Source organism: Vespula vulgaris, chromosome 2 (genome assembly GCF_905475345.1).
Source record: "Vespula vulgaris chromosome 2, iyVesVulg1.1, whole genome shotgun sequence".
NCBI lineage: Eukaryota > Metazoa > Arthropoda > Insecta > Hymenoptera > Vespidae > Vespula > Vespula vulgaris.
In genome coordinates this window covers 19,082,474-19,100,641 of record NC_066587.1, presented here as the reverse complement: position 1 = coordinate 19,100,641, position 18,168 = coordinate 19,082,474, and the positions used below count along the sequence as shown (strand labels likewise).

The following is an 18,168-nucleotide window of genomic DNA, read 5'->3' as shown; positions in this document are numbered from 1 at the left end:
CGATTGTTTGAGAAAGATAAATGACGGACATAAGAAAGACAAAAAAATATAAAAACAAGGAATGATTTTCGGTATATGTCTAAATATATGTTCTTCGGTATTTGTTTAGGAATTTTCCATACATGTTCAATTTGATCTTTAAAAGTTACCGATACTCGAGTGGATAGACAATTGGCACGTATCGTGATAGTGGCTAATTTGATTTTTCGCCTTAAAAAAACGAACAAGTTCATCGATAGAACGATCCGAATCGTTATAATTATCTGTCTCGGTCCAAGGTTTTCTTCCTCATTTTGAAAATGTTTATCAATGTGTCAACAGAAGAGAGTTATTAAGGAAGGAGAAATACGGAGAAAGAGAGTACGTCGGTGCTCGTTAGCGAGAAAAAAAAATAATACGATCCAATAGAAAGAAGAAGATGGCGTTTACTTACAGCTTTAATGAATAGGTTTGATGATAAGGGTTTGGAAGACACGAACGATACCTACTTACAAAATGATATGCAAGCGATTCGTATTTCCGTGCTGGCCAGATAAACCTTGTTCCATTGCGCGTTCTCTCCTTGAACAGAGATCATTCGCAGAATCGCAAGAATCGGATCGCGTCAATTTTGAAATGAGTTAACTCTTGTCGCGAAATCTCTTTCAGTTTATATATCTTCGATAGCCGCCTGTCAGTGCCCGAGAAGGATCGCCAGCAATGTCAGTGCCCAGGAAGGATTCCATCTCGACGGAAGATGCCAAAAGGAAGAAAAAAAAGAGGAACTTTAGTGCAAACTCGAGAAAATATTTGTTGATACTACAATGGCTTCCAAAGTACAATCAATTTCAAGCTATATCCGACGTTATAGCCGGTATTACGATAGGACTCACCATGATACCGCAGAGTATCGCTTACGCTGCACTGGCTGGATTAACTGCTCAGGTATCCTTGCTTTCCCATTTCTATCGGGGGAAAGGAGAAAGAGAATGTGAATTCGACTATTCTGTTAATTCACAGTACGGCCTTTACTCGTCGTTCCTCGGTGGTTTCATATATCTTCTACTCGGAACCACCAAAGAGGTCTCCATCGGTCCTACATCTTTGATGTCTCTCTTAACGATGGAATACACGCATGACATGCCGATAGACTTCGTTGTACTCCTTACATTCTTGGCTGGATGCGTAGAGTTAACAATGGGCTTGTTGAACTTAGGCATGTATCCAAAGTGTATAACATTTATCAAAGAGTTTCGAAAGATAAGAATCTTGTAAAAATCAAAATCCGAACGATCGATACGATTCAACTTTCTGGTTTAATTGACAGAAATATAAATATGTCCAGGTTTTTTGGTGGACTTCATTTCCATCCCTGTTACGTCGGCATTCACTTCGGCAGCGGCAATTATTATAATCGTTGCCCAGATTCAGGGTCTCCTAGGTCTGAGATACAAGTCGTACAACATAATCGATACTATGAATAAAACGTTTAAAAACATAGAGAAGGTTCATTTGCCCGACGTAGCACTCAGTTTTTCTTGCATAGTTTTTCTTTTACTCTTCAGGGTAAGTTATCTCACTCTAGGGGGATATATCTTTTTTAACGAGCTCGTGGCGTTAACGTTCGCGCACTAAATCTCCCACGCATTTTCGTAGAAACTGCAAGACTTTGGAAACAAGACCGGGAACAAGGAAATTACGAGAACGAAAAAGATTTTGTGGTTTCTTTCCATTGGTCGCAATGCTCTTGTCGTCTTAATAACATCAATTATATCGTTTAATTTGACATTGCAGGAATCTTCTCCATTTACTCTTTCAGGTTGTCATGCTTTCTCGAGATTTTGCTAGAAAGTAGAGCGTTTTGTTCCTTAACTTATCCTTTCTTTCTTTCTTTGTTTTACAAATACGCTCTATAGGAAAAGTGAAACCTGGATTACCCGCTGTATCTGTACCGCCGTTTTCGTCCCAAATCGGAAATCGTACATACACATTTTTCGACATGTGCTCCCATTATGGATCTGGCATATTTATGATACCAATCATCGGTGTCTTGACAAACGTGGCGATTGCAAAAGTATTTGGTAGATATAAAGAATTCATTTTCCTATTTATTGTTGTCTTTGAAAAAGAAATAACGAATTTGATCGATTTTAGCAAGCGGTAACTCGTTAAACGCAAAGCAAGAAATGTTAACGCTCGGCATTTGTAATATACTTGGAAGTTTCTTTTCGTCAATGCCAACTTGCGGAGCATTGACAAGAAGTGCAGTAAGTGCTGCGAGCGGTATACAGACGCCTATGGCGGGATTGTATACAGGTACAAGACCATCGTATTGCTTTTCCAATAATTATTATTTTCTTTTTTAACTTACTCGCGACACGATACTTTATTTAATCTCTCCCATAATTTTACTTTTAGGAATCTTAACATTGTTAGCTCTTAGCTTTCTAACGCCTTACTTTTACTATATACCACGTGCGACACTCGCAGCGGTATTAGTAAGCGCCGTTTTCTTTATGATCGATTTACGAATATTCAAAGTCCTTTGGAAAGGATCCAGTGAGCAATTTTTACTCTTTGTAGCTTCGAGTGCTTCGTCTATTATTAATTTTATTAAGCTTACTCAATACCTATTTGAAATCTTGCAGGAAAAGATGCAATAGCAGCTATAGTGACGTTTGTAGTTTGTATAGTTTGTAACATTGAAGTAGGACTTCTCCTTGGTGCAGCGCTTAATATAATTTTTTTACTTCATCCATCGGCTAGACCAAATCTAAGCACCATTGAGTGCAAGGTAAAAATAAATGTACATTTCATTACATAAAAGATTTCAATTGATGAGAATTCTGTACATAATATATCTGTCACACATCATACAGCACACTTACATACCTACATACCTACGCACGACACGCGCACGCACGCACACACACACCATACATACATCATACATACATATATATATATCTCCCTCTCAGACAGATTTGGGAAATGAATACCTGATACTTAAACCTGACACAGGATTTTATTATCCTGCAGTAGATTTTCTTTCCAACAAATTAGAGACAATAGCTACCAAATATGAGGAACAAGTACCGTTGCTCGTAGATTGTGAAAGATTTCAAGGCTTTGATTATACCGCTATAAAGGTATTTAACTATTTTTCGTTATTAAATTTATATTCTCCTGTAGTAATTCTAGCTTTTTATAGAGTATGGAAAGATTATCGAAACAATTGAATACTAAAACGCAAAGATTATGGCTATTAAATGTTAAGCCAGAAGTTATAAAAACTATTTCAATATTAGCAGACAATAAATATTTTCTTTTTATCAATGATCATAAAAGTATTAAGTCCTTTGTAGATGAAGTAAAAAAAAATACCGGTACGTACGGAAACTAATTTCTCTTTAACCATTGGCGTAAATAATATTTCTTATTCTTTTGTAAAGATGAACAAAATCTTGTGGACGAGGAAAATCAACTAATGAAAAATACTGAAAAAGAAAATCTAGAAATGGAAGGCTATGAAGATTCTAATGGAATATTTAAAAAGAGAAATGATGATATGAAAGAATCTGATAAAGTGTCATTGCATTAATAAAACGCTTGATAGAAAGCTTGGATAACTATTATGTGTACAGCTGAATCGTCATAAGAATGAATAAATTATTGATAAATTATACGTAAGATCGTAGTAATATTGTATCAAGAAATGTTTACATAAATTAGTCAATGATATCAAATTTCTATCGAGTGCTTCTTAGTTATATTAATTAATTCAACACACAGAACTTATTGTAATGTATCATAGGAAAGATGGACATTATTACGAAAAAAAAAAGCGTTACACAAGTAAACAGGTACAGAATTGAAGTAGTGTAGTAATAGGTTTTCGAAGCATTAATGTGCCCATGAATTAAACATTGGTTTATTAAAAAATTGAATACAGAGAAAAAATGGAATGTGTTTTTATTTTCCCAATATATGTTAACAACTCGCCATATTCGTGCTCATTTTCTTTCTTTCTTTCTTTTTTTTTTTTTTTGTATTATTCCTGTTTTTCTTGTAAATTTCAACATTATTTTTCTCTTCGTTTCGTAGATGGCGTGGTGGCGTTATTATACGCCACATATTTTAAGACCATAATCGTCCATAACCATAATTTATTTAAAATTTATTAAGAATAGTTGATAGGTTGATATAATAGTGGAAATATATTAATTATTAAAAATGATTGGACATATCGAGGCAGAAAAAAAGCGTTTATTATCATTGAAAAGAAAAAAAGAAGCATTTAAAGTTAAAGAGCAGCTTATTCGTGACGCATTAAAAGGTTTGGTAGGTGATTATTAAATGATGTTCTGCTTTTTTTTCTCTTTTTCTCTTTTTTTTTTTTTTTTTTTTAACAATCACAAGCGCAATATCTATACATTTAAATCATATATTGAGTTTTTAACGAGTGAACTAATTGATTTTAATAGGATAATAAAAAAGCAAATAATAAGATCGTCTTCGACGATAGCATTGAAAAAAATATTGCTACTGAAAAAGAAGAGAAAAAATGTAAGATTTTATTTGATAATGAAGATGACGACGAAGAAGTTACTTGGAACGATGATAAATTCAAAACGAAAAAAGATTTGGACGAAAAGGTATGGTCTTTTTATTGCGCGGAAACTTGAAACTTGTATAAAATTTTATTCGTACGGTTTATATATCTTTCAGTATATAAAATTACAAGCAAGTTTTGGTAATGACTCTCGGTTTACCTTGGACAATCGTTTTATCGAAGAAAATGTACAGAATGAGGAAGGTAAAGAAGTCAATGAATGTGACTTAGAAAATGAAAAAGAATGGCAATTTAATATACTAGAAGACGTTTTGGGTGCACCGATTGCGACAAAGCTTAAAAATGAAGAAACAGTCAAGTATAAATAAAAATGTTAAAAGTTATATAAATTTGAATCATGAATAATAATAATAACAAATATTTTTGTAATGGCTTTGTAGAAAATTTGCAATGATACGATATGATCCAACGGAGGACAAACATAAACAATACGAACTTACAATGGAAGAAAATAAGTCTAGTGCAAAGACTAAAAAGAGAAAGAAAAAAATAGAAATTGGAGTAGAAACCAACAAAGATGAACCGGTTGTAGTATCAAAGGATGTATATTATTCGGTGTCCGATTCATTGACCAAGAGTTTAAATCAACAACAAGGAGAATTTAGTTTATTGAAGACATATGGAAAGGACATAGACGAAACTGGTACATTTTGCTAGTTTGCAGATCGTTCCGTTGAGTCCCAGAATTATTACGTTTAAATAAAAATTTATTTTCTTTTTCTTCTTTTTTCTCAGATAAAAAAAATGTAGCAGCAGTCAGTACAAAAATTAACGAAGAAATGCCCAAAAAGCAAAAATCGTTTTTAAATTTCGACTCGGCAAACCCGTTTAAATACGATTCATCGGATGACGAAAATGGTATTAAATTGGATATTCAACGGTTAAGAGATCACAAAGAAGAGAAAGAATCAAATCATTTATTTGTAAAAGATAGCGATAATTTCTTCTTTTCAAGGAATGATAGACGCTTCGAAGGTACATGAGTAGAACGCATTAAACCTGTTGATCGGTCGATTATACGAATACAACAATATGTGTTTCAGATGCCTTGGATTTCTTTAAAAAGGAATTTGCTCCGAATAACGAATTTAAAAATTTGAGACGTGAATTGAAACAAATCGTACGTGCGAAAGTTCGTAAGAACGTTAAAAGGACTGAAAAATGGGGAAGTAGAAAAAAAATTAAAAAACTATTATAAATTATATAAAGAGAGGAGGAGTTATATATTTTTGCAATGATATTATTTGATAAAGGCAAGTTACTTAAGATATACTGTATAATTGTACAGCTGCAAAGGTTCGTTGTACAAAATTACACGATATTCGGAATCATTTTTCTATTACACATCCACATGCGCACAACCCACAGATGTTTCTACGAGCATGCTTTGTTGTATAATTATCATTTATTTTTTTATCAAACCACATAGTAAAATCGTATAAAATATTATTAATCTATCACCAATATTCTGCAATCAATTTATATAATTATAATCGTACACATATAACGTACATATATTAAGTTTCGATGATAACTATTGCACCTCAAAGGATAGTAGATAGTAGGACGTAGATGAAAGGGAAGGTAGTCTTAATATATAATAATTATCATAACTTAAGTTGATAAATTTCTTACGCAATAATCCCTGTGACAAAATGATTATAAAAAATATATTTAGTTTTTCCTATGATATATCTTTCTCAATATATCAGAAAAGAAATTCTGTGGTAAGCTGTTTGGTAGTTGTTTTATGTGGGCCATAATCAGATTATATGTTTCCTTTTCAAATATGGAATAAGCGTTTGGCAAATCTAAATCATCGTATAGATTTTTCACTCGCCTGACTTTTTCCAAATCTTCAGAGCCATAACATTCCTAGGATATGTTAAAAGCATTAATGGTGACAAAACATTAGGAGTATTTATTTAAAAGATATTGTTAAATAATTGCTTATATCAAGCCTACTTCTAATATTTTTCTTTGTTCAGGAGTGACACGTTGCAAAGCAGAAACTATTAGCCACGTGCATTTTCCCTCCTGTATATCCGTAGAATTTTTACCAATAATTTTTGTATCGCCATAACAATCCAGATAATCATCTTGAATTTGATAAAAGTGGCCCATCTCTAATAAAAGTGCTTCTACTTGTCTGTGCAGTTCTGGATCTTTCACGTTCGCCTATAATTTGTAAAAGTGTATTTTATAAAACAATTGGATAAAACTATTACGGTTAGCTAGCATATGTAATTTTTATCCAATTCGAAGTTTACTTACTGCACACATAGCCAACTTAACTGGTAGCACAAAGGCATAATAGGCCGTTTTGTTCTTGATGATTGAATTATATCGATCCATCGTAAATACATCTAAATTTGCTGTCTTACCAAAATTGGTCGATAATAGATCTAAACATTGTCCTATTGTCGTCTTCAAGATATACTATTTATAATGAAAATAATAAGTTTGTCTAACGGTTTAACGTGCCAAATAAATAAAATAAGACGAGTACATACGTCATGAAATAACTCCACTAAGTCGACATAATATTCTTTTTCTTTGAAATAAAGTTTTAATATTTGATAAATAGTGTTTTCTATCATAAATCCATCGTTAATGGCTGCTAGACCAATATCATCAAAAAGATACCAACAAGGTTGATTTCTTCGTATTTGAGATTTATCTTGAATATCGTCTATTATCAATAGAAATCCTTGAAGCTGTACATACATATATATGTTATTAACGTTAAAATATTAAATTTATCATATATATATATATAACGAGTGTATTCACAATAAGTCAAAAAAATGCACAAACCAATTCCATGCACCAGCCTAGTATACGCACTAGGTGAATATTTTCATTTGTCAGTTTTTCTTGAGGTGTAAGCATTTGATAAGTACGAATCAAGGTCAATGCTCGCCTTTTCCTTCCGTGGAGAACATTATACTGCAATGACTGAAAAAAAATTTCGCTCGCATATTTAAATTTAATTCTGGAGAAACGTCTGTTATTACAAAAGGTTTAAATATTACCTTGACCATCCACTTGGAGACATCAGGTAAATCTAAGTAATGATCTGTATTAATAAGATCGTGAAGGAGAGCGGGCCATACATTCATCAATTCGCTAATTTCGTGTTCGTTTATTGCGTTGGTTGCTTCTGTCATGAAATGCGCCGTCATCCGGGTCTTTGTGTTCGTCATTCTAAAAATAAGTATCAATTTATTCGCACACGTATGGATGAATTTTTTTTTTTTTTCGTACATATAATGTGTGTATATGTATATACAATAACATCGTATATATAATAATGATACAAGAAATATTTGTTTTTACCGTAAAAAGAATTCGACAGTAAACGCTACTCTATATCTCCAAATTCGAACATAGATAGCCTCGGTTGGGCCTCTTGAATTTATACCGGTGTATGAGCATGTAAATTATAATGACAATACAGTAGGTCGTAGAAGAGATCATATTTAGAATTAAAAACGGATAAAGTTTTACATAAATGTAACGCTTCTTTTTCTCATCTCTTTTTGTCATTGCTTCACATCGATAATATCGGAAATATGAATGTCGTAACGTATGACTAGGAGAAGATTTCACGCGTAACATTTGTGATTATAAGATAAATTACGAAACTATGTGATTTCTAATCGAATATATGAAGTTTATTTTGATAGAACGTATATTACGAAAGTATGTCCTTGTTCGAAGAAAGTGCACAAACGAACGCTATTTCCGAAGAAAATATCAAAGAAAAAAGTTTCGGTTACGAGGTACGATCAAATTTATCAACAACAACCGAATTCGAAATTCCTTGCAGTCATCGGTTTCGTTAAATTATATCTCATTTAAATGTAAATTTATTCAAACTCGTTAAACGTATAAATAGAAAGACGAGCTAATTGGAAATATAAGCGATTCTTGGACAGTAATCGTAAAGGCGATAACGCATCGTGGAACACAGACGATAATACAATGTAATCCTAATTTAACAAAGGAGGAGTTTATTGACATGCTCGTTAAGACGAAACTATAAATACCGCACGGAACACAGCAGTATCGAGTCTATTATTTTTTTTTTGTTTCCTAACATTATCGAGATACGCCGCCATCAAGCAAAACGGCACATTTAAACACGCAAGGACAAAAATATATTCTATATATAGGTGAGGTGATATTTCTGTTTAAATTATAGCTTTTTCTGTTATTTCCCTATCTCTTTTCTGATATTTTATGTTTCTACTGAATTATTTACTCATTTTTTTAATGAAATATTAAAAGATATAAATGTTAACATTGTGCAACGCAAATAATGGCGAGTAGATAACACGAAAGATATGAATATATTTTATAATAATTTATTTTACTGTTATTGTCGAATAAATTTAAATAAATGAATAATTCATACTCGATGTCGCGCATCACGAAACAAGATATATTAATATTAATGTTCGGCTCTTATCCGTCGATCGATCGACCGATCGATCGACCGACCGACCGATCGATCGATCGATCGATCGGTCGGTTGATCGACCGACGTGCTTGAAATAATGTAATACCTAATAACGCACGACGCTTATAAGAGCACAAACTTACCCAAACGAAGGTATCTTGGCGAGAGGTGCGAATTTCGTGCCTTTGTGGTAAAATCCATTGCTGCAGAGGACAAACAATCTCCTTCTTATAGCGGAGGAGAACATGTTCAACGTTCTCTTTGAACGTACGATACGCACGTGTACGTGTTGTTCGTAATATTTCCTATTGTTCTAACCTCTTCTCGTCGAGCGTTACACGAGCGTACGACACGCGCAAGCGAACCGAAAGCAGATTGCGTTTTTTCGTTAACGCGTCGTCGCTTTTCTACGGCTAAGATATGGAGAAAAAGAATCTTTACTTTCGATACGAACGGTAGTACGAAGAGAAAAAAATCTCGATGAAAATCCAAAGGGCGTCGTCGTTAGACCTTCTCCTTAAGACAGAGATACGCGCAGTTCTATATGCTCACTTTTCTATGGTAACGTTCGATCACCTTGCTTTATATATATATACACACATACACACGCGCCAAGAAGAGATATACCAGTTGCTTAATATATTTACTGTACGTTGTACGAGCGCATATATTTTTTTTCCTTTTTACCTTCTTATAAATTATCACATTTTTTATTTATTTCTTATTTACAAAAGACGACTCCCATCTAGAAAATATTCAAATGAATTTTATATCGCATTTTGATATAAAATTTATCTATTTAACGAGTTTTTCTATCATCGTTAAAGATTTATACGAGTACGAACGATAATAAAAGAAGCCATGTTTTTTACTCGTTCTTTGAGCATATCTTGCTTATTTGTATTTTTTCTTTTTTCCTTTTCTTTTTTATTAAATACTTCTCATTCTATCACAGTTTTCTAATGGGAACTATAAACTCATTTCCTTCGATTTTTTCTGCCATTAACAATAACATTTCTTTTATAGATTTAAATGGTTATTTATTGCTTGAAAGGTTTTTTATTAGAAGGAGCTGGTAATCTATATTTTTCTAATTCCACTTCTGCTTCTGCGAACGAATCTACGTGGTAAGAAAAGTATTCTGGATTTTTATATTCTTTATCTTTGGATGCACCGGGTCCCACGGCTAAAACAAGACAGGAGTCTTTCATCGGAGCCCTTTTATAAATTACAAATATTGGTCTCGAATTGAAAACGTTTCGTCTCTTACGTGTTGTAGGAAGTTTGTAACATTTTTCGCTAAGGCCTGGTACGTTTGCATCTGGTTGCTTTTGATCGGATAAAGTACGACGTGCGTCGAGTGCTCCCAGATGAACTAATGCGACGTTCTGAAATATAAAATCGTCATGCTTCTATGACAAATATAAACCATAATCGAAAAAGAAACGTTACGTTATAATTACCAAAACGAAGCTTCCCTTTTTGTTCAAGCATGATGTAATATTAATATCTAGGCAATGAGATATCTCTTAAAAGATGAATATCTTCTTAAAATATGCATATAGGATTCATATACGTATTACATCATGTTTAAATTATTTACATTGAAAAATGATAAGTGAAAGATGCAAGTGAAATGAATTGAAATTCGAAAATGTTGCGATTATTATGCCACCTCATTTTAATCAATTTTTGATTCAATTATAAGAAATAAAGAAATCACGTATGATAATTACCTTTGGTAAAGTTCTCTTAACGATCAGATGCAACATTTTACAGTTTGTATTCTTTACGAAATGAAAAAGATAAATAGATTCGTATAAACTTCTCAAGGACTGATCGAAATACTTTCATAAGAGATCAAAATTGATTAAATCGTTGCTTTTTTCTTTAGCCGAGGTAAAGTCATTTTTACTTGACCTGCGTAAATTAGAAAAGCGATTTTATCCGTACATTGCTCCTCATTGGTGGATACTCTTCTAAAGGGAGTATTGGATTGGTCGATGTTATGTAATAATGCTCTATCCTCTCATATGGTGGATCGTGTAGTTTCGGTAACATCAGTGAGAAGACTCGTTGGAATAAGCGGACGCGAGTTTCATTCTAATGTTTTAATTACATAATTTAAATAAAGAAAAGTAAATATATTATTCGGAAATACATGTTCGACGGTTGTTCATTTTATGCGATGAAATGTCGGTTGTTCAATAATTCTTTGGTTACGTCGTATAAACGAGAACAAAATGGTTATGTAGTGTTGAAAAAAAAAGAAAAAAAAAAAAAAAGGATCGAGATATTTTATTTCTCTAAAATAAAATATCAATTTGCGTTCTTTTAATCGTATCTCTTATTAATCGTAATTTAATATTTTTCATTTCAATTTTAAAAAATTTTATTATATATGTATATATGTATTTTAGCAATTCCACGATGTTCATTGATCTGAAACAATATAACTACAATCACCGGACCGAAGGAAAGGAGCCTTTTCAGAAATTGATAGGACTAGGGAAATATGCTTACATCGGAGCTTGCGTGACAGCTGCGTACGAATGTAGCGTAGTACGACAACCGCATAATTTTAGAATGGCCTTTGTTCAGGGTGGAAAACACTTTTTAGTTTGGTTGGGTGCATCTGCAACGTTTACAACCGCAGTACTGTGTTTAACAAATATCAGAAAAAAGGATGATCCATGGAATTATTTTTTTGGCAGTAGGTAATATTTGTTAAAAACATTAAAAATTAGAATATCCATTTTAATCGGTTGATATAACTTCTTGCAGCATTAGCTAGCGGCGGTTTTGTTTACTCCTTTCTTCAGAGGGGTCAGCTCGTATCCTTTCTAACTTTATACGCAGCCGTAGGAGCAGCGGTATGGAAATATAAGCTCATGCATGGTTACAAACCGTTGGATCGCAACTTTAAATTTCGAATTTCTGCGCATTACTTTAATTTTGATAAAACACCAGATGTAAGATACGAGAAACCGTATTAATTTATTCCTTATATGTACAATGAAAAATTATTGGATTACAATAATATCGTTTGACTGGTCTATAAGGTCAGCTCGAAGTAACGTTTATGGGATACATTCGAAGTAGTAAAATGCTGTAATTCCTCCACGCATAAATGTACACCGCGTGAGATCCATAATAAAGATGTCGACGATGGCTTGTTACTGCAGTTTATGTTAACGTTTCTCCTTTCGTTACCTGTTCGAAGGCATAACGGATTGGATAAATTCTATGGACGTTTGTACGAACGTTTGTATGGACACTTGTATATAGAGGAAGGGTGGAAAATAAGCGTTAACTCACGCAAGCTTCGAGATACTCGATCCTACGCTCGAGCGTCGTAAGTTTCTCATTTAGGACAGCTATTCGCGATCTACAGGACATGTCTGAAAGAAAATGAAATTGACAGTGTTTTTAATCGACAACTATTCTCACAAATAATTCTTGTCCATTTCTACAAACGACAATGAAATTTAAAAACTTCTTTAAACAAACCTCTCTCAACCTACCGAAAGAATTAAGAAAATCTGTAATTTTTTTAATATTGCCGGTGATGACCTCTATATATTCCCGATTTGCCCAATCCTGTTGTATTTGTTTCTGGATCGCTTCCCGATGTATCGCTGCCATTGCGTTATGTTTTAGGTTATCGGAAACTTCGTCTACAACTGGAAAAAACACTAGAGAAGTTTTCTTTACGAAAGGTATAAAGTATAAACGTATATTTGATATTTCTTTTAAAGATAACTATTCTCTCATTCGACGAAAGACTCGTTACATCGCGGCGTGAGAATGACAAATACGAGTCTATGTAGGTAAACGAAATGTGGAGACCTCGCGCTGCGCCATCTAAGGATACTTGGGCAACTACTTTAACCGCGGAAATTTCATTGCCGATACTTTGTTATCGTCGTTTCAGCTGATCGGCTTGTCGACAGGTGTTATTTCAATACGTTTCTTCCTTTTTTTCTTTTTCTCCTTTTCTTAATTAACTAGCTTGCTCAGAAAGCATGAAACGAAACGTTGCAATTTGGCCCAAGAGGCTGCTTCGAAGCATCGCCGGCTTCAGACGCCTTGTTTCAGATCACATCGGAGTAGCGAAGCAGAGGCAAGTATCGGTGACTGCGTAGAAGCGAGTCTCCTAGATTTTTTTTCTTCGTTATACCCGATTTTTTAATCCGTATGTCAAATATCATCGTATCTTTCGTAGCATCCGTATCACCAAGAAGCGACGTCCATAGTGCCGTATAATTTTGAGGAAGAGAAATATCAAGATTCGTGTCGATATATCTCGATGTCGTTGCAGGTTAGAAAATTCTGTTACGTACGTACGTATGCTCTTTATACTTTATCGTTCGCACGACGCGATTTATTGGTACGGTTTTGCGTACGAACGAAACTAATTTCGCATTTAAAAATAGAAGACACGAACGTTTCTGTCCTTCGTGACTTGTAAGATCGTACGTGCGTATATGCATCGTCGATGCAGCGCAATTCGGGAACGCGCCATCTTAAATCTCCGCATACCGCGAAAATAATGAAATTTGATCTTACGCTGACACGCAGATTGAAAATAAACAATCGTCGTAGATAAATTTTCTATGCTGCGCCTGTTATGCTTTTGGGAAGAAGCAGCCTGTTATCAGCCGTACGATATTCGCTCGAATTATCCAAGAAGCAGTACGGTCGCAGTCGTTGGAGAAGTAGCCGTTCGATAAAAGTTTATCCTTCGGTAATTGCTGGATCGCAGTTGTGCAGGTAAACTTTACGGACGCATACGTGCGACGTTAAGATACGTAGACGTAAATTAATAACGATTCTTCAAATTATCATATCGACGTACGTATCGCGCGTTGGTCGTATGACAATTTGGAAGCATTTATTTTTAGATCGACTTCTAATTTACGAATACCCTTGTCGTTATCCACGAGAATGGCATCCTCGACGAAAGACGACGCGAAAAGTACGGACGAAACGTTCGTCAACAAGGGAGAAAATCGACTGGCTCTGGAGAAGTCACCTTATTTGTTGCAACACGCCAGGAATCCCGTACAGTGGTATCCTTGGGGAGACGAAGCTCTCGAGAAAGCGAAAGCGGAGGACAAGGTGATTTTCTTGTCGGTCGGATACTCGACGTGTCACTGGTGTCACGTTATGGAGAAGGAGTCCTTCGAGAATCCACAAATCGCCGAGATCATGAATAAGAATTTCGTTAACGTAAAGGTGGACAGAGAAGAGCGGCCGGATATCGATAGGATATACATGGCATTCGTGCAGGTATCGCTCGAAACGAGACGAGCCGTTAATGCGTGTTCCCCGATAAAAGTAATCGATCGATCGGTCTTGTAGGCTATTTCCGGACACGGTGGTTGGCCGATGAGCGTTTTCCTCGCACCGAATTTGTCACCGATCATAGGCGGAACGTATTTTCCGCCGGAGGACAGACACGGATATCCCGGATTTAAGACCGTTCTGCTTGGTATCTCTAAAGAGGTAGCTTCGAAAAGTTTCGAATAATTTTCGATAGCCGCGTATCGTATCGCACCGCATCGCACGGTACAGCTCTATCCTTCGGATTATTCTTTACAGTGGCGAGAGAATAAGAGCGAACTAATGCTACTCGGCGGGAGCATTATCCAGAGATTGAAGAACGCAAGCGAGAACAAAGGCGGGCTGATCGTAAGCGAAAGAAAGACAATGGGTATAGAGTGTAGTCGGGTAGGATCGGCCTTGGCATCGACTCATTCGTCTTTTTCAAGCAGGACCGATACGTGCCTTCGGAGGAGTGCGCCATGATATGCTTTCACCAATTGAAGAACTCCTACGAGCCTAACTTCGGCGGATTTTCGGACGCGCCGAAGTTCCCGCAGCCGGTCAATTTCAATCTTCTCTTTTATATGTACGCACGCGATCCATCCACCGACCTCGCTCGGGAATGCTTGGAGATGTGCGTGCATACGCTGAAAAAAATGGCACTCGGGGGAATACACGATCACATCGGTCAAGTGAGTTTATTGCGTTCGCGCTTACTCTTACGGGTGTCGGCCCTCTCCGTTTTCTCACCATTATCTTGAACCGTGTCTAAGGGTTTCTCAAGATACTCCGTCGACGAGGAATGGCACGTACCACATTTTGAAAAGATGCTCTACGATCAGGGCCAGCTGTTGCAATCGTATACCGATGCGTTTTTGACCACGAAGGATCCGTTATTCGCTGAAATAATCGACGACATAGCTACTTACGTTTCTCGAGATTTGAGACACAAGGTATCGCTGGCGTTAGTCACTAGAGTTATCGCTCTCCTCTCTGAAGCATATACATTTAAAGTATAAATCTAAAGCCTAAACTGGGATCGTTGTCGCAGGAGGGCGGCTTTTACAGCGCCGAGGACGCGGATTCGTATCCTACGAAAACGTCAGGGGAAAAGAAGGAAGGTGCCTTTTACGTTTGGACGTTCGACGAGATCAATGCGCTTTTGGCTAAAGAAGTGGCCGATAAGAAGGGCTTGAAACTGAGCGACGTCTTCTGCTTTCACTTCACGGTCAAGCCGAAGGGAAACGTACCTCCGCGTCGAGTAGGTAGACGCGCGAGACGCCTCGAAGTCCTAGATAGGTCAACGGTCCCGAGTACGTACGAAAGTTCTCGAACTCGAAAATTCCCTCTTTTAGGATCCCCATGGAGAATTGAGCAAGCAGAACGTACTGATCGTTTATGGTAGCGTCGAAGATACGGCCAGGCACTTTGGCATAACGGTCGAGAAAACGCAGATTCTTTTGAAAGAAGCATCGCGAACACTTTTCCAAGCTAGAGAGAAGAGACCGCGGCCTCATTTAGACGATAAGATTTTAACGGCGTGGAACGGTGAGAAATGAGAGGATATTTCGGATATTTTATGTTTCGAGCGATCGCGACAACAATCGATCTCCTACGATTCCTGTAATTCGTTCCCATTTTTGATTCCTAACGCAGGCCTGATGATAAGCGGTTTAGCACGAGCCGGGTCTGCTACCGGCAACAAGCGATACGTCGACTTGGCAACGGACGCTGCCAAGTTCATCGAGCGTTATCTTTACGATAAATCCGAACGTTCGTTACTTCGTAGTTGTTACCGTAGCGACAACGACGCCATCGTATTAACGTAAGTATATTCGCGACTGGCCTCGAACGGCGTCATTGACCCTTTATCGTTCCGCACCCTGTACCGTTTTTTCTTAAGCGTTGTCGGGTCGCGGTCCTTAAAGGGTTAAGCATCACGTTTAAGAATAGACGGGAATATCGATGAAGCGAGCGAAAAATCGTAGGAGCGTGCCTATAAGGGGCTACCACGCGGACTATGCCTTTGTGGTGAAGGGATTGTTAGATCTGTACGAGGCTAATCTAGACCCTCATTGGTTGGAGTTCGCCGAGATACTTCAGGATATCCAGGACGAGCTCTTTTGGGACGCCACGAACGGCGGGTACTACTCAACGACCAAGGACGATCCTACGATAATTCTTCGACTCAGGGACGGTACGGTCAAATGTATTTTTCTATGTAATTTTAGCTCGTCGAGATTAAAGCCTCGTGGTCACGCGAAACGCTCAGCGGTTTTGATTCGAGAAACCTCTCGTTTCTCCAAAGAGAAGAAGCCGTGCTACGCGCTAGCAAAGACCATCACGTCAAAATATTTATAGCGGCGCGTCTGCTCAGTGTTTCGCCGGGGTGTTCGAGTCGTCTTGTATGAGGAGGAGGCATCGTCAAAAAGCCGAGATATAAAATATCCTTGTGCTTGTTATCGTGACTTTTATGATCTCGGGCTTGCAGATCACGATGGAGCGGAACCGTGCAGCAACTCGATTGCCTGCGGAAATCTATTGAGATTAACGGCTTACTTGGAACGCGTCGAATTCAAGGACAAAGCGGAACGTCTTCTTTCCTCGTTCAAGGAACCTTTGTCGAAGGTACCGAGTTCCGTAGCGGAGATGGTGAGGGCGTTGTTGCAATATCACGACAGCTCCACGGAGGTACGTATGTTTCTCTCTTCTACGACGTGGAGAGAACGACGGAGATAGCAGGATCGAACGATAACGAGGAAAGTTCGTCTTCTTTCAGATCTACGTAATAGGAGATTCGGGGGCGGAAAATACGAACGAGCTGCTGCGCGTGGTACGCGAACGTCTGATACCGGGACAGGTTCTAATGTTCGCGGATCAGGATCAATCCGATAATATATTGCTTCGCAAGAACAAGATCTTTGCCAAGATGAAGCAGGACAAAAACGTACCGAGAGCCTACGTCTGTCGGTATCGAACGTGTTCCTTAGCCGTGACGACTCCGGCCGAACTCGCGGATCTATTGAGCACGGAACGATGAAGGGATCCTCGTTCGTTTCGTCTCTGCCTCCTATTGCGAAGGGAAGAGAAACGCATATAGTTGTAAAGTGCTGTTGTACAAATTTTCTAGAACGGTCAAAAAGATCTTTCGAAAAAGTAATACGTGTACGTATGTTATAAAGATAAAGCCGTATAACGGCTACCTAGTAGTTTTCGCGTCTTCCTCGATGCGATCCAGGTTGTTGTTGCGCGTTGGCGAAGCTCGTTCGAACGCAGAGATTAACAAATACGTCTAGATCTTGCTACGGCCGTTGGACGTTGCCGTAATTTTCCTGTAGATCGGAGAATATTATTTTTGAATCTAAGAATATTTATGTAGTTCTTTAGTGCTGCTACGAGAGGACGATATATTCTCGAACGTCCAAGCACTTTTCGCGTTCGAATAAAGTTACGATATAGAAAGACAATCGAGTATCTGTCGCATTTCTCACTGAAACCCTAACACTAATGAAATTCCCAAACGAAGATCCTAACGTTTCCGCTACTTCCTTTCAATCGCATTTTTTTCTTTCCGAGATCGATCGACATTCGATTGAGATTCATCTACCGTGTAATCGAAGTACTTCCCCGCTCTTTGTCGCGCGAATCGAGATTTGTTAGGCGTTGATTATCGAGGGACCTCTGGCATCGTCGAGAATCACGGTACAACGATTCGCGGCTCGAAAAGCCACGTTACGGATTCCAGCCGAAAATAGACGAACAC

At 37.1% G+C, this 18,168-nt stretch overlaps 6 protein-coding genes across 21 annotated transcripts; 3 read left to right on the top strand and 3 right to left on the bottom strand.

The window, feature by feature from the left end:
* Positions 1 to 57: 57 nt before the first annotated feature.
* LOC127061531 (sodium-independent sulfate anion transporter-like) lies at positions 58 to 3,939 on the top strand. Of its 7 annotated transcripts, none has more exons than XM_050988530.1 (11): positions 58 to 924; positions 1,000 to 1,195; positions 1,325 to 1,545; positions 1,636 to 1,798; positions 1,896 to 2,060; positions 2,134 to 2,295; positions 2,398 to 2,538; positions 2,628 to 2,773; positions 2,958 to 3,128; positions 3,191 to 3,365; positions 3,432 to 3,939. In XM_050988530.1, exons 1-11 carry the CDS (start codon positions 700 to 702, stop codon positions 3,578 to 3,580), a joined length of 1,914 nt encoding a protein of 637 aa, XP_050844487.1. In that variant the 5' UTR covers positions 58 to 699; the 3' UTR covers positions 3,581 to 3,939. The 7 variants fall into 7 exon arrangements, with proteins under 7 accessions (XP_050844487.1, XP_050844484.1, XP_050844485.1 ...); XM_050988527.1 differs by having other exon boundaries at positions 2,859 to 3,128; XM_050988528.1 differs by having other exon boundaries at positions 58 to 1,195.
* Positions 3,940 to 4,100: 161 nt separating this feature from the next.
* Positions 4,101 to 12,266, top strand: LOC127061551 (probable RNA-binding protein CG14230). Of its 3 annotated transcripts, XM_050988596.1 has the most exons (9): positions 4,101 to 4,320; positions 4,464 to 4,634; positions 4,708 to 4,910; positions 4,993 to 5,255; positions 5,348 to 5,587; positions 5,656 to 8,397; positions 8,514 to 8,790; positions 11,498 to 11,790; positions 11,862 to 12,266. In XM_050988596.1, the coding sequence occupies exons 1-6, from the start codon at positions 4,213 to 4,215 to the stop codon at positions 5,808 to 5,810; spliced, it is 1,140 nt and encodes a 379-aa protein (XP_050844553.1). In that variant the 5' UTR covers positions 4,101 to 4,212; the 3' UTR covers positions 5,811 to 8,397; positions 8,514 to 8,790; positions 11,498 to 11,790; positions 11,862 to 12,266. The 3 variants fall into 3 exon arrangements, with proteins under 3 accessions (XP_050844553.1, XP_050844552.1, XP_050844554.1); XM_050988595.1 differs by having other exon boundaries at positions 5,656 to 8,790; XM_050988597.1 differs by having other exon boundaries at positions 5,656 to 8,790; positions 11,498 to 11,794.
* Positions 5,934 to 9,935, bottom strand: LOC127061544 (farnesyl pyrophosphate synthase). 4 transcript variants are annotated; one of them, XM_050988574.1, is made up of 9 exons: positions 8,665 to 8,732; positions 7,952 to 8,023; positions 7,648 to 7,819; positions 7,430 to 7,570; positions 7,126 to 7,329; positions 6,887 to 7,051; positions 6,578 to 6,790; positions 6,248 to 6,487; positions 5,934 to 6,080 (listed from the first exon to the last, which is right to left on the bottom strand). In XM_050988574.1, the coding sequence occupies exons 1-8, from the start codon at positions 8,715 to 8,717 to the stop codon at positions 6,287 to 6,289; spliced, it is 1,221 nt and encodes a 406-aa protein (XP_050844531.1). In that variant the 5' UTR covers positions 8,718 to 8,732; the 3' UTR covers positions 5,934 to 6,080; positions 6,248 to 6,286. The 4 variants fall into 4 exon arrangements, with proteins under 4 accessions (XP_050844531.1, XP_050844530.1, XP_050844533.1 ...); XM_050988573.1 differs by having other exon boundaries at positions 5,934 to 6,487; XM_050988576.1 differs by lacking the exon at positions 8,665 to 8,732 and adding an exon at positions 8,123 to 8,224 and having other exon boundaries at positions 5,934 to 6,487.
* Positions 10,091 to 11,022, bottom strand: LOC127061562 (uncharacterized). The gene is made up of 3 exons (XM_050988613.1): positions 10,814 to 11,022; positions 10,348 to 10,465; positions 10,091 to 10,263 (listed from the first exon to the last, which is right to left on the bottom strand). Exons 1-3 carry the CDS (start codon positions 10,847 to 10,849, stop codon positions 10,118 to 10,120), a joined length of 300 nt encoding a protein of 99 aa, XP_050844570.1. The 5' UTR covers positions 10,850 to 11,022; the 3' UTR covers positions 10,091 to 10,117.
* On the bottom strand, positions 12,051 to 12,899 carry LOC127061563 (probable protein BRICK1-B). Its single transcript, XM_050988614.1, has 3 exons — positions 12,602 to 12,899; positions 12,396 to 12,478; positions 12,051 to 12,290 (listed from the first exon to the last, which is right to left on the bottom strand). The coding sequence occupies exons 1-3, from the start codon at positions 12,720 to 12,722 to the stop codon at positions 12,264 to 12,266; spliced, it is 231 nt and encodes a 76-aa protein (XP_050844571.1). The 5' UTR covers positions 12,723 to 12,899; the 3' UTR covers positions 12,051 to 12,263.
* A 251-nt stretch (positions 12,900 to 13,150) lies between these two features.
* LOC127061527 (spermatogenesis-associated protein 20) lies at positions 13,151 to 17,872 on the top strand. Of its 5 annotated transcripts, XM_050988518.1 has the most exons (14): positions 13,151 to 13,200; positions 13,303 to 13,398; positions 13,683 to 13,850; positions 13,982 to 14,369; positions 14,442 to 14,585; positions 14,682 to 14,771; positions 14,852 to 15,097; positions 15,179 to 15,358; positions 15,457 to 15,666; positions 15,761 to 15,953; positions 16,062 to 16,230; positions 16,394 to 16,602; positions 16,897 to 17,096; positions 17,185 to 17,872. In XM_050988518.1, the coding sequence occupies exons 3-14, from the start codon at positions 13,708 to 13,710 to the stop codon at positions 17,443 to 17,445; spliced, it is 2,433 nt and encodes an 810-aa protein (XP_050844475.1). In that variant the 5' UTR covers positions 13,151 to 13,200; positions 13,303 to 13,398; positions 13,683 to 13,707; the 3' UTR covers positions 17,446 to 17,872. The 5 variants fall into 5 exon arrangements, with proteins under 5 accessions (XP_050844475.1, XP_050844477.1, XP_050844479.1 ...); XM_050988520.1 differs by lacking the exon at positions 13,151 to 13,200 and having other exon boundaries at positions 13,223 to 13,398; positions 13,659 to 13,850; XM_050988522.1 differs by lacking the exon at positions 13,151 to 13,200 and having other exon boundaries at positions 13,233 to 13,398; positions 14,855 to 15,097.
* The last annotated feature ends 296 nt before the right edge of the window (positions 17,873 to 18,168 follow it).

Coding starts and splice junctions, on each gene's coding strand:
- LOC127061527 (XM_050988518.1), top strand. CDS start 13,708: ATGCTTTTGGGAAGAAGCAGCCTGTTATCAGCCGTACGATATTCGCTC. Junction 15,098..15,178: donor TACACGATCACATCGGTCAA/GTGAGTTTATTG, acceptor ACCGTGTCTAAG/GGTTTCTCAAGATACTCCGT. Junction 17,097..17,184: donor ATCACGACAGCTCCACGGAG/GTACGTATGTTT, acceptor GTCTTCTTTCAG/ATCTACGTAATAGGAGATTC.
- LOC127061544 (XM_050988573.1), bottom strand. CDS start 8,717: ATGTTAGGAAACAAAAAAAAAATAATAGACTCGATACTGCTGTGTTCC. Junction 7,820..7,951: donor ACTGTCGAATTCTTTTTACG/GTAAAAACAAAT, acceptor ACTTATTTTTAG/AATGACGAACACAAAGACCC. Junction 7,330..7,429: donor TAGGCTGGTGCATGGAATTG/GTTTGTGCATTT, acceptor ATGTATGTACAG/CTTCAAGGATTTCTATTGAT.
- LOC127061562 (XM_050988613.1), bottom strand. CDS start 10,849: ATGTTGCATCTGATCGTTAAGAGAACTTTACCAAAG. Junction 10,466..10,813: donor TTAAGAGAACTTTACCAAAG/GTAATTATCATA, acceptor TTTATATTTCAG/AACGTCGCATTAGTTCATCT. Junction 10,264..10,347: donor TTACAAACTTCCTACAACAC/GTAAGAGACGAA, acceptor GTCTTGTTTTAG/CCGTGGGACCCGGTGCATCC.
- LOC127061531 (XM_050988526.1), top strand. CDS start 700: ATGTCAGTGCCCAGGAAGGATTCCATCTCGACGGAAGATGCCAAAAGG. Junction 1,799..1,895: donor TTCTCCATTTACTCTTTCAG/GTTGTCATGCTT, acceptor TACGCTCTATAG/GAAAAGTGAAACCTGGATTA. Junction 2,296..2,397: donor TATGGCGGGATTGTATACAG/GTACAAGACCAT, acceptor TTTTACTTTTAG/GAATCTTAACATTGTTAGCT.
- LOC127061563 (XM_050988614.1), bottom strand. CDS start 12,722: ATGGCAGCGATACATCGGGAAGCGATCCAGAAACAAATACAACAGGAT. Junction 12,479..12,601: donor AGATTTTCTTAATTCTTTCG/GTAGGTTGAGAG, acceptor ATTTTCTTTCAG/ACATGTCCTGTAGATCGCGA. Junction 12,291..12,395: donor TCGAGTATCTCGAAGCTTGC/GTGAGTTAACGC, acceptor GCCTTCGAACAG/GTAACGAAAGGAGAAACGTT.
- LOC127061551 (XM_050988596.1), top strand. CDS start 4,213: ATGATTGGACATATCGAGGCAGAAAAAAAGCGTTTATTATCATTGAAA. Junction 4,911..4,992: donor AAAAATGAAGAAACAGTCAA/GTATAAATAAAA, acceptor ATGGCTTTGTAG/AAAATTTGCAATGATACGAT. Junction 5,588..5,655: donor GAATGATAGACGCTTCGAAG/GTACATGAGTAG, acceptor TATGTGTTTCAG/ATGCCTTGGATTTCTTTAAA.